Below are 12,371 nucleotides of genomic sequence, written 5' to 3' on the forward strand. Positions count from 1 at the left end.
AAGGGATTTCTCTGCAAAACTTGGCACGATGGTTTGTTTGCAGGGGAGCTTGAGGAAAATACCCGATCAATTTTGAATCTCGAGGGGTATTCGTCGGATTATTTTTCCCAATCGGATTTTGGCCAAGCGGAGTGCAGTGGACAACATCGGGAGGTGAATTGGGGAAGATTTGAACAAATTATGTTAATAGAATAACCCGATTTCCATAGACTATCAAATATAAGATTCTATCTGAAATGAGCCGAAAAAATGAAAAGCTACTGGGAAATATTCACTTGTAATACCACAAGAGCTTCAAAATTATCTGGTATTTTCCGATAGGTTCGTTGCAAACAAACGAAGGAGTCAAGTTTTTCAGGTTAAAAAATCACGAGTGCGAAGCACTCGACAAACTTGACGACTTCGTTTGTATGCAATATAATTGAACCATGAGACGAAACTCACAATTGAGAAACGAAAATTGTATAATTAACACTCATTTCGAATAAAAATCCTCGGATTACCACAATTGAATTCAATCTGTCAGTTTGACGAGGGTTAATTCGACTGCATGATGTTTTGTTTTTTATATAGCAACTGGGTTGGAAAAATAATCAGGTAAAAAAATGAAGAACTACTGCGAAATATTGAAAAGCTAGGAGGAAATATCCGAAATAAAACTGTCGGGTAGCCTCAAATACTGTGCTCTGATTGGTCTAAATCCGATTGGTAAAAATAATCAACTCTACATTTTTTGGAACTGGTTATACAAATGTAAAACACTTATTTCACGAATAAACACATGCTTATTCCTCGTTATTAGACTCATCATTGCTTTATTTAGAATAGTGAAATACAGCAGAAAAAAATAAACTACCTATCTCGATGAAAATAATCTAATCATCGATCTTACATTTAGAACTAAATGATAGCATTAGTAACAATACTCTATATTGTTGATTTACTCATCAATAATAATTGTCGATTTAATACTGTGAATAAAATGAGAATACGTAATGCATAATACTATATCTGCGGAAAAGGTAAAAAAATAATGTTCCACATTCGACTTTAGTACTAGCACCTATCTTTTGGTTTTCATATTTAACTATTGATTCAGACTTTGCTGAATAATGTCATTTACACAAGTTTATATGTTATAAGTCTTCTCTCGTCAATGATAGTGGATGACTTAAATGATGACAAACATGTTGAAATTTATCTGACGTATTCTCGAACTGACTTTTTCATTCGGGTTAATTTTATTTAATTAATCAATTAATAATGAATTTTAATATTGCTGATGATTTTATGTTATGAGCTAAATATTGTAGCCAATTCATCTTCGTAGGAAATTCGTGAATCTATTTCCACTGGGTTTATCTTTATATTCACATTTATGTATGTTCACTGGTGGAATATTCACTATTCCACATTATAAATTAAATTGAAATAGTTCGACCGATTGGACGTTTCATACTTGAGGCTGAGTATTTTTCTAAATGAATTGTGTTCAACGAAAAGTTCAGTGACTTCGATAAATGTGTATGAAACTTTGACAAGTCTGAAATGATGAAAATTTGAAAACGACCATGGCCAAAACATTTGTACGAAGTGAATGAATGTCTATTTATTCTTTGTAGTGATCTATTTGGGGATACAGTTGACCGTTATTCAGGAGCCTTTAGCAATCTATTCTGTACGTGTAGAAACTTCAATAAAGTATCCTCCCTAGACCTTTATATCAAATAATAAATAATTCGTAGCCTTCTTCGGACGAACGTTTGAACTGCACTTGAGTGCCGGAAAATTCGGCCCCAGACATTTTTTAAATTTATTTGGACCCGTTCAATGTCAGAATCTACTTCGTAATTTGACATTTTCAAACTCCTTCGACAGAGTTAAGGTGGATTATCATTTAGCAAAGTAAAAAATAAAAATCATAAAGTGCATATCGTCATTGTTAACTTGATATAAAAAAACTTATCTCAATTTGTATCTAGAACCATTCAACTATTGCAGTTACCATACTGTTAAGTATAAATCACTTCAATCGATGTAATGATAATCATTAGGATAGTCTTCCAGTGGAGTTTATTTCCTGTTCGAATATTTCCTTTAGAGAAACACTTACCCGATTTATTAGCCACTACCTCTTCCCAAGTTCCCCGGATGATAGTTTCCCTCTCAAAATTAAAAGAAAATGTGCACTATGTTCCTATTACATAGGAATTGAATTTGAAGTTCTCTTTATCGTTAATTTAGAAGGTGAGTCATTAATTAGACTCATCGAGGTCAATTTTTTTCCTGAGAGAATTTCCTGAATGCAACGGGGGAAATTTAGTGAGGAGGAATTTCGAAGAATAAATTGTTGCTAGGCAATGGTTTTCCCGGGGAAATTTTTTCGAGACATGAACTCCTGGAATCCTCACTAAGCATTAAGGATATGACATGAACTGGAATAGAAAGAAGAACAAGAGGATAATGAGTACTTCCACCCTATGTAATGAACCAAGAGAAAATAGTGAAATCCGGAAAGCCTTCACCTTTCCTCAAAAAAGTTCCGTATAAAAAAAATCTCATAAATTAAAAGTAATTCATCTTTGAAAGATAGATAATCTCTTTCCCATATCTAGTATGTGAAGTAACTTTCAGGCCCTTTATAGCTGCTTGTCTTCGAATTGCTTTCTCTGCTTCTGGTAGCAATCCCTCTGGTAATGGTTGACGCATGATATGCTCATCATCCACGAAAGCCTTGACAAAAGTAGTAGCAACTTGGTCGTACTCATTCTCTTTCTGAGGAGTTTCGTTAGACTGTCCCAAGCACTTTGACCACATTTTCTTCTCGATCTCTTCGTATTTCTCAGCGAAGCGATTAGCCTGAAAATTACAGGTGATATCATCTGTGCCTATTTTATGATTCTAATAAACTCGCTTTACACTGGATATCCTTTTTTTTATTTTCTTACCAGTTCCATTTCTTTTATAGTGGAGATATTTCCTGGATTAAGAGCCAAACACTTTTCCAATTGAGAAAGCGCTTGGTTGTACTCTCCCATCTTTATCAAAGCTCTTCCATAACTGTAAATTAATGTGATGAAATGACAAATTGCTAACTGATATTCACGAGAAGACAGGGCCAGCAGAATCGCAATCTCTGATGTATGGTAGGATTTGGAAAAAATGTAGAGACGTATTTTCAGAGTGTCACACATCGCAAGTGTAACTTTGAGAGTGAAATATCATATATCATAGGAACTGTTAAACGACAGATATCATGAATTCAGTAGCGAAGCGGTAAAAAGGTTTAAGTCAACTTAGCCCTTAGCTGAGTTTTCGAGGAATATCTCCGAATTTAAAGACGATGCCATAGAATGTTGATCTAGTATTTACATATTTTTTGATTAAAAAAACGAAAAGATTAAATTATACACCTAATAAATTCACAGTTATTTATTCAATCCTACCCATAAATCCAATATGTCTGAACCTTTATATTCAACTCTGAATGTTTTTTAATATTTTCTCCAATTTCTAGAGTTTTTAAATATAGGGGAGGTAGGGGCAAAGCGGACCCCCGGGGCAAAGCGGACCCCTTCGAAAAAAAAAAGTGTGGGGTAAAGTGGACCCTCACATAAATTATTGAATCGAGTCGCCAGAATTATTCTAATACGTTTTATAAAGTGAAATTTACTACCTTGACTAAAAAAATATGCAATGAGGGCAAGTATAAATTTGTGTGAGCTCCTGCGGATCTAATTGTGAACAAGAAATGTGAGTTTTTGATCAACAGCGATTACATTCTATCCAATCGGTAGAACAACATGACAATGACTCCTGACAAACGGAAAATTAAAATAATTTTAAAAAAACAGAGGGTCCACTTTGCCCCAACATTAATTTTTTTTTAAATTTAATGACAGATCTTAATTGCAATTCTAATGAGATTATGATCTCCACGTGAAGTGCATTGACTCATTAGAATTTAAAAAACTAAACGATTCGCTTAGAGGGTCCGCTTTGCCCCTACCTCCCCTATATCGTGAAAAATTTGGGATGTAATGGGCTATCAGCTAGGATACGTATTCCGCCCGGCCCTGTATCCGAACATTACAGTAGACTATCGTTACCGTCGGAGGCAGGGAGGAAGTGAAATTCTGAAAGTGCGATTGCATTTCCGTACTCCCACAATGCACTCACGACGATAACTCCTCAAAGAAATTCTCGCCGAAAACACTGAAGTGTTTACGATGCAGGCTCCGTAGACGATGGAATGGGAGAAGCGCTTGCGCTACGAAAAATTGATATGAGGGGAAATGCAACTATACCAAGCGCAACTATAACAAGAATCTACTGTATATAACTGAGATTGTGTATCTACTCACTGGAAATGAATCTTTGCCGTTTTGTACGGAGCTTCATTGCAAGCAATGCAGGCTTGACGGGGCATGTTCTCTCTGTTGTAGCAGATTGCCAAATTTTGAGCAGCTCTGGTCAATAGTTTTTTCATTTCATCCTGGTCTTCCTCTCCTTCCAGCTCCGCTTCCTCAAGGAAGTTCATGATTTTTTTGTAACTGAACATGAAATTTGTGAAGAATTTGAATTTATGAATTGGATTATGGGATGAACATTCATTTTCACATCTTATGAAAGTTGAGAATCTCATAAACATTTTTTTTAAATGTCATTAAAAAGATTGATTGGCTATTTATTTTCGCCGTTCACAAATGTGAAAGGTGAAAAAAGACCAGTAGCGATATCTCGTACCTGTGTGACTTCATAATGCAAGCGGTTTTCAAAACATGATGATCGTCGATATTAACAAATTAAAATTTTAAAGATGTCCATATGAGCTAGAAAAGTTTTTTTAGCCCGTATGTCGAATGACGAAAAAAACTATTTTAACGAGTGTGAGGGTTGCAGACCGAGGCGAAGCCGAGGGATGCAATCACACAAGTCAGAAAAGTTGTTTTCGGCAGAGTGACGAACATAATTGTTCTTCACAATATCCGTAACAGCGTTTGGCAGATAGTGTGATGAAAAACTTATTTTGAAAGTTATTTTACAGATAGAAGCAAAACAGTGGTGTCGAATGTCGCATACCCGTACACTGTCAGGTACCGATACCTCCATGGTATTCTCCCGGAAAATAACAGATTGAAAGATAACAAGTTTCTTGATGTATACACACATAAAGTAGGAAAAAAAAACAATGTATTTTCCCATTATATGTGAAAAATGGCATCACTATTTGTTTGCAACTTGTGATGAATTTAATCCAGTATGAATTCCACACAAATAATACTTTCTACTATTTTTATCACAATTTTCGAAATGATAGACAAACAGTCTTGATGAACAAAATAAACAAATATACTTGCACTTACTCTCTGATAGCCTGTTTGTACTTCCTCTGCTTGAATCCATCAGCGGCAATTTTGAAAATATGTGCGACATTATCTTTCACATTGCGGAATTTCTTCTTCTCCTCGATGCTAAGATTTTCAAAGTTGTTGACAGAGGCATTGTCCAAATAATCGATCAATGAAATAACGTACATGATCTCAGCACTAGGTGGAATGAGTGGAGCACATCCTAGTTCTCCGAATGCATAGTCAGGATGAACCCAGAAGATGGAAATTTCATGTTTCTTCATGCTCTGGATAGCAAGCTCAAACCCCGGTATCAGCTGGCCGTCATTTAGTTGATATCTGTCAGGATTGCCCCGTGCGTGCGATGAGTCGTATGGCTCGTCCTCTCCTTCAAAGTAACCCGAGTATTTGATGGTCACGAGTGCATCTGGGGGTATGACTGGCCCAACACCTTTTTGCCTTATTAATTTCTTCACCTAAAAGTATTCACAAGGAATTGCGGTTGGTGAGTAAAAGTACTTAACCCCCTATGGGTACACCTCCTCCTAAGAATACACCCGAATGGTATATCACTCCTATTGCTACATTTATCTTCCACTAGAAACGCAATGTCGAAGTGTTACATCTTTACGATATCCTTTCCTGAACAAATTTATACTCGTAGGATTGTTTCCACCGACAGAAAACGTTTCTAGTTTCCAGAACCAAGGTACTGAATTTAAGGAACTCATGGTTCTAAAAGACATGATACTGAGAAGAGAAACCGGTTACTTAATTCCAGTAGAATAATACTTTAATATACAGTACACACAGAAAAACCTAAATGTAAATTACGTTTTGATAAACGTAATTTACACTTAACGTCAATATGATGTCTGGTGGCTTTTTCCGTTATCAAAATCGGAATTTAGGCTTTAAAAAAGCGTATTCTACGGTTAAAATAAAAATGTGCATTACGCCTAAACAAAGCGTATGTTACGTTTATTAAAACGTCAATTACGTTTATCAAAAATACAAAAAAATCATCGAAATTTACGACGATTTTGAGCGTAATTTACGCCTCAACTTCAAGCGTAAAAGACGACGTCTTAAACGTAATTTATGTTTAGGTTTTTTTGTGGGTACAAAGAACGCCCTGATTTTTCAAAAGTGCTTAAGGATATCCAAGTATCTTTTTACGGTGGAAAATTGATTGTTTATAAATCATTTGTAGAAAATCCTCGTAATTTTCTACAATTACAATTTTAAAATTATTTCATCAATCTTCTTTCATAAGTTAAATTTCTTTTTTTTTTCAGATTTTAAAAATGGTTTCTAACGGTTCAATATCAACATTCAAATTCAGACCTGCAAAGTTTAGATGATAAAATCATTGTAAAATATCCAGAAACTTAGGGTCAATTGGGGCTTAAATGAAATCTTTAATGTTCGATTACAAAAGTAGAAAAGTATTTTTTTTTGTTCTTATTTCTTGCCTACTACCATTACGGTTTTATAGGTTCCCCATTCGCCTGCCTTGCCTCTCCCACATCTGTCTTCTGATTTTTATCTGCGTTGCCATGGGCCACCTCATTCTTAACTGTATCCCATTCGGGTTAGGACTGCACGGGAAATCATGGAAAACCGGGAAAACCCCAGTCGTACAGTCGGCCGATTCTGCAGAGCCCTAATGTACCCTTCTGTCACACTGACTACCTTCCAAAATTTTTGGGCGAGGGTGTTCCTAAGCGGTCACCCATCCAAGTACTAACCGCGCTAAACGCAGCTGCATTCGGATGTCCGCCGGAAGTAGAAAAGTATTTTACTGGAGAAAAAACAGCCAAAGTACTTGGATATCCTTAAGGATCCAACTGTCTCTTTTACAGTTTGGTACAGACCACACTATAGATTCAACCATTTTCAATCATCGAATTTGTCAATTAAATTGCGTGAGAAAAATTTGAAAAAAATCATGAATATTCAGCGCCATTCAAATTCCATTTTGCAGAGAATTATTATTTTTTTTAACACTCGTTCTTTATAAATAAATAATTCAGTAGAATTCAGTGAAGTGGTAAGACGGTACAAGTCAATTTTGACTGAATATCTCGGAATCTAAGGAACATCTAAGCAAAATTTTTGTTATAATCTTGTTTGAAACGCAGCAAATAAGTCATTATCTAAAGTTACCGGGCTCAACGGAAAATTTCGACCGACTTCGGGACCCTTCGGGTTTACGGGCAAATCACGAAGCAAATCGCCAAATATAAAATTGTAGTAGTATCAATCTATTCCTTAAAGAGTATACATCGGTTAGTCAGAGATGTACCTATAGAGTACAATATCAAACTAACCGAGTATCGAGTACATCACCGAGTATTATATTGAGTCTAGCGCTCGGTGTAACGTCTCTATTTGATTCAATTATCAATTAATTCCGAGTTAACTATCAATCATTTTGAGTCAATCATCAAGTTTAGTATCGAGAGACTCTCTAGTGCAGTGTAAAGACTATTATCAAATTGACATTGAGACATTCACCAATTCGTGTATCTCTAAAATCAAGACGCGTGGCTTGCGCCACAAATAAAGTACATCACCAGTGTATTTGTAATCCGCGTGTCTTTAATTTCACGCTTTCCATATCACGTGTCCCCAATCCGCCCTAATATTAGCCTCAATCTCTAACAAATCTTTTTTTGGAGCCGATTAAGGGCTACAACAACTGTAATTACGAAAATTTCGCTATCTCCCTTAAATTCGAAAATATTCCTCAAAAACTGAACTGGGAGATAAGTCGACTCCAACCGTTTTACCACTTCGTTACTGAATTAAAATTGTTTAAACTTTTGGAAACCTTATTTTTTTAAGCATGAAATCGATTTCTGGTAATATTCTGAATATTAATAAATTGTTTACGATTCCGAATAAATTATTTTTATGTTGAAAAATTGAGTGTTTATAAATTATTCATAGAAATTGCTCGTAATTTTAAAAAATTACAAATGATAAATTATTTAATTAATCTTTCTCCAAAAGTAAACTTTTTAAATTGTTTTCAGATTTAAAAAATGTTTTCTAAGGGTTGACTGTCGAGATTCAAGAATGAACTGTTAAACAATAAAATCATTGTAAAATATCCGGAGACTCAGAGTCAAATGGGGCTCACATGACAGCTCTGATATTCGACTACAAAAGTAGGAAACCATTTCACTGGAGAAAAAAAAGAGTCAAGGTACTTGGATATCCTAAAATCAAGTGCTATTAGGTTCTGAGATTAAGAACCTTCTGATTCTCAAAGTAAGAACTATTGGATTCAAAAAATAATATAGATAAACTCCTGTTGGATCGTTGAGTGTAACGAAGAAAAATTAATTTAAAACGACCAAAGAAAATTCATCATTGGTGTTCCATTCATTTGATTTAGCATTCATTTTGATGCATAAATGTCAATTTTTATGCCGACGTTACGAGATTTTTTCTATATTTTAATCTTCTCCCTAACCTCAAGAAATTCATTTTCTGATAGGGCTCTGTGTTATGCAGACACTTTCAAATTAATTATTATCAATAATACTAGACCTAGATTAAGCAGAAACTCAACCAGACTGTTTCAATTCATATCAACTTCTGTTAAGAATTTATTTTAGCATTTAATCTTCAAAATACTCCCTAAATTTCAGTGCCACAAGTTGAAAAATTCAGCGATTTTTATTGAAAACTAGAAACTTTTCTTCTCTGCGGAATTTGCGCACTTAAATTTAACGGAAAATTCATTTAAACACCTAGAAATGTCGAAATATTGTAAAAATCATGTTTTTCAGCAGATTCTTAGTTTCCTCTTCACATACAGAATTAAATATAGTTTCAGGATTGAGACAATCTCTCAGAATTGAATCAATCTCTCCCTCAGACTGCAACAGGTAGAGAGAAATTCTTCTAATAAATAGTAAACATTCATCATTTCATAATAGACACTTTTCAACTGAAGAAAATGACCTTACCTTTCCATCTGCAGTCAAATCTTCCATTTTCTCCTTAATTTTATCAAAATGTATCCCAACTGATTGAGGAATATCGCATTCTTCCTCCACTTGGTCATCGTCGTCGAAAAACTCTTGCATGTTGATCACCCTTAACAATTCTTCATCAGTGAAGGTCATCTTTTCTCTGTACAAATACTCCTCATCAATGTCTGTGAATTCACTGCCCACATTGAACGTTGTCCCATCTTCAGAGATTAAATCCCTGTATTCAAAATATTCACAAATTAAAGTTTACGCAACTGAATTCAATGGTTCATTGAAAATCATTCAAGAAATGTTTTATTCCAGAACATCTAAGAGATAATCGGTTCATTCTAAAATCAACTATAATTTTGCAGACACTTGAATTGCCAAAGTCAAATCAGTAGTAGTGAAGTGGTAAATGGAGATAAGTCGACTTCTCTCACAGTTGAGTTTTTGAGGAATATTTCCGAATCTAAGGGAGATAGTCAAATTTTCGTAATGACATTTATTGTAGCACTCAATCAGCTCCACAAAAAAGGTTATAACAAAAATTTTGCTCTCTCTTAGATTCTGAGATATTGATTGAAAACTGGTCAATAGTCAAAATTGACTTATCTCCTTTTACCACTTCACTACTGAAATGTTTTTTAATTTTTCTGGTTAGCCAGTCAATGGCAATTAATCATATCCAAGTACTTTAGCTATTTGTTCTCCAGTGAAATGCTTTTCTACTTTTGTAGTCGAATCTCAGAGTTTTCATTTGAAACTTTGCAGTTTTTAATTTGAATCTCGATATTGAACCGTTAGAAAACATTTAAAAATTGACAAAAAACATCGAACTACAACAATGAGAACGTTTTACAAGATTCGAGCACTGAATGCATTATCAATTGATCATTTACCTCAGTGATAATTCGTCGAAGGGATTCCTGCCAGTCATCTCGATCAAGCCCTAAAGAGGGATTTTGCACCAACAAAATGAGAAATGATATTTCCAAATATTCAGGAGAACGTGGAAAATTCGAGTATCACAACACGTCGTGTTTTATTGTCTACTGCGTTGAGGCTAGTGACGTAATACCGGCGTCGAATATCAACACAGTACGAAACAAAAAACGCGACTGCCGGCTGGATCGTGCACTGTCGTGCACGTTGGGTTGGTCGGGGCGGAGTGGGGGAGAAAAGGAGCCAACCAAGGAGTTTTTTTTTCTAAATTACGATAGGACTAGCGCCGCCACGGCCACGATGTTGATGTTCATTCATAGTGCTCTTTTTCTGCCAATTTTTATTTTCATTAATAATAATTCATAATCATCCTCATTACACAAAGTGTTAAAATCATCATTACTTTAACGCCAATGAACATTCAGTTAATTTAGAATTTCAGCTAATTTGAATTATCATTGCAATAAAATTTTGTCAAATTCATCCATCCATTTATTGATTCATTTTGATTCTTTTCCATGTCGCGATCTCAGCTTATCCAATAATTCAACTGATTTCTTTTTAATATTATAATGTTGAAAAGAAATGAGACGAATTATTGGATAAACGTATGAAAGACCAAGTGCTTTCTCCGAGAAATTCTTTTGAATTTCTATTGAAGTTCTATTAGAATCCCATTTAAAAATTCCATTTGTTTATTGCACCAATTTTATTAAAATGTCTTACTAGAAAAATTGTATAAAAAGATCAAATTCCACTGATTTTTTCCATAAGAGTTTCAAATAAACATTTTCAGCAAATTCGCTATGAAATTCGCTTCTATCAACTTTTTTCATGCGTGTTTATCTTCGTAAATTTAATATCCATTTCGACAATTGAATTTAATACGCATGAAAAACTTTGATAGAAAAATCTACGGACTTTTTTCTATCAAATATCTCTTGTGAAAGTAATACGGTAAAGTCAAAGCATAATCTTCAATCGCGCAAAAAAAACGATAGTTTTATTTAATAAATCTTTCAGCAGAACTCCAACAAAATTTTTCTAGAGTTTTCAGTAGAAATTCGATAGAGAAGGCGCTAAATTTTTCGATTAAGGCCCAGGTGGATTATCTTTCGAACGTGATCTTGGTTTTTTTTTTATTTTGATAATCTGAAAGGATCTCCAATTGTTATTCAGTTTTACATAGCCCTGGAATCTCCAAAAATTGTGATTGTCCAATCAAAAAAACGTTGAAAAAAAAGCTGGACGTTTTCAAAGAGTGTTTTTGAATAAAATTGGGAAATAAACCCAATAGGGAGGAAATTGCAAATTAATAATTTGATGTATCTAATGGCTATTAGGTCGTCATTTGTCACAGTAGTCAGTAGCTGTCAGATCGTTAGTTACCATAATAAATTATACATTCACTTTTTCCTCTCTATTGGCCTTATTTTTTAATCGTTATTAAAAAGGCTCTTTGAAAATGTTCAGTTTCTTTTCTACTTTTTTTGATTATACAATTATAACTTTTAAGGAGTCCTGCGTGATGTAAAAGCCAGTGGAAATTGTGATATGTTTTACATTATGAAGATGGAAAAATAATCGAGATAACGTTCGAAAGATAATCCACCCAGGCCTTAATAAACGCAGAAAACATTCCATACAACGATTTTGACCCTTGTTATACTGTCTGGGATACCTGTTTTAATATTTTATTCCATAACAGCTAGATAAACTCCTCTAAATCGATTCATCTTGACACTAGACTTTTATCTATCTGAACAAATATAATATTTACGACTTGTTCGTCGATAATTCTGGTGGCCATACAACAAAATGAGAATAGACGAAAAATTATAGAAATAATTGTATCACCCGCCACCACAAAACGTAAAATCCTGCATTCTTATTGGTTGAATTTAGGATGAGAAAATAATCAATGAAATTTCAATAAAACTCCAATAGAATTGTTTTTCCATTTACTTTTCTCATGCGTGATGACTTCCACCATTCGACTCGGGTTCAGTTTCTAATTACTCACCTTCTTATTACTATGAAAAATACATGAGAACGAATGGCTTCAAAATTATACGCCACTTGTGGC

The 12,371-nt window shown here is 34.4% G+C and overlaps 1 protein-coding gene across 1 annotated transcript; it reads right to left on the reverse strand.

The window, feature by feature from the left end:
- Positions 1-798: 798 nt before the first annotated feature.
- LOC107047725 (inactive peptidyl-prolyl cis-trans isomerase FKBP6) lies at positions 799-10,445 on the reverse strand. The gene is made up of 6 exons (XM_015270534.1): positions 10,243-10,445; positions 9,335-9,578; positions 5,367-5,827; positions 4,365-4,553; positions 2,949-3,060; positions 799-2,859 (listed from the first exon to the last, which is right to left on the reverse strand). Exons 1-6 carry the CDS (start codon positions 10,278-10,280, stop codon positions 2,566-2,568), a joined length of 1,338 nt encoding a protein of 445 aa, XP_015126020.1. The 5' UTR covers positions 10,281-10,445; the 3' UTR covers positions 799-2,565.
- Positions 10,446-12,371: the final 1,926 nt, after the last annotated feature.

This window comes from Diachasma alloeum, unplaced genomic scaffold (assembly GCF_001412515.2).
Source record: "Diachasma alloeum isolate Michigan unplaced genomic scaffold, Dall2.0 Dall_scaffold_78908, whole genome shotgun sequence".
Lineage (NCBI taxonomy): Eukaryota > Metazoa > Arthropoda > Insecta > Hymenoptera > Braconidae > Diachasma > Diachasma alloeum.

Bases quoted from the DNA above. Each gene is read 5' to 3' on its own strand.
- LOC107047725 (XM_015270534.1), bottom strand. From the start codon at position 10,280: ATGACTGGCAGGAATCCCTTCGACGAATTATCACTGAG. The intron at 4,554-5,366 runs GTAAGTGCAAGT...TTTCATGTTCAG, and splicing joins TACAAACAGGCTATCAGAGA to TTACAAAAAAATCATGAACT. The intron at 2,860-2,948 runs GTAAGAAAATAA...TGTAATTTTCAG, and splicing joins CTATAAAAGAAATGGAACTG to GCTAATCGCTTCGCTGAGAA.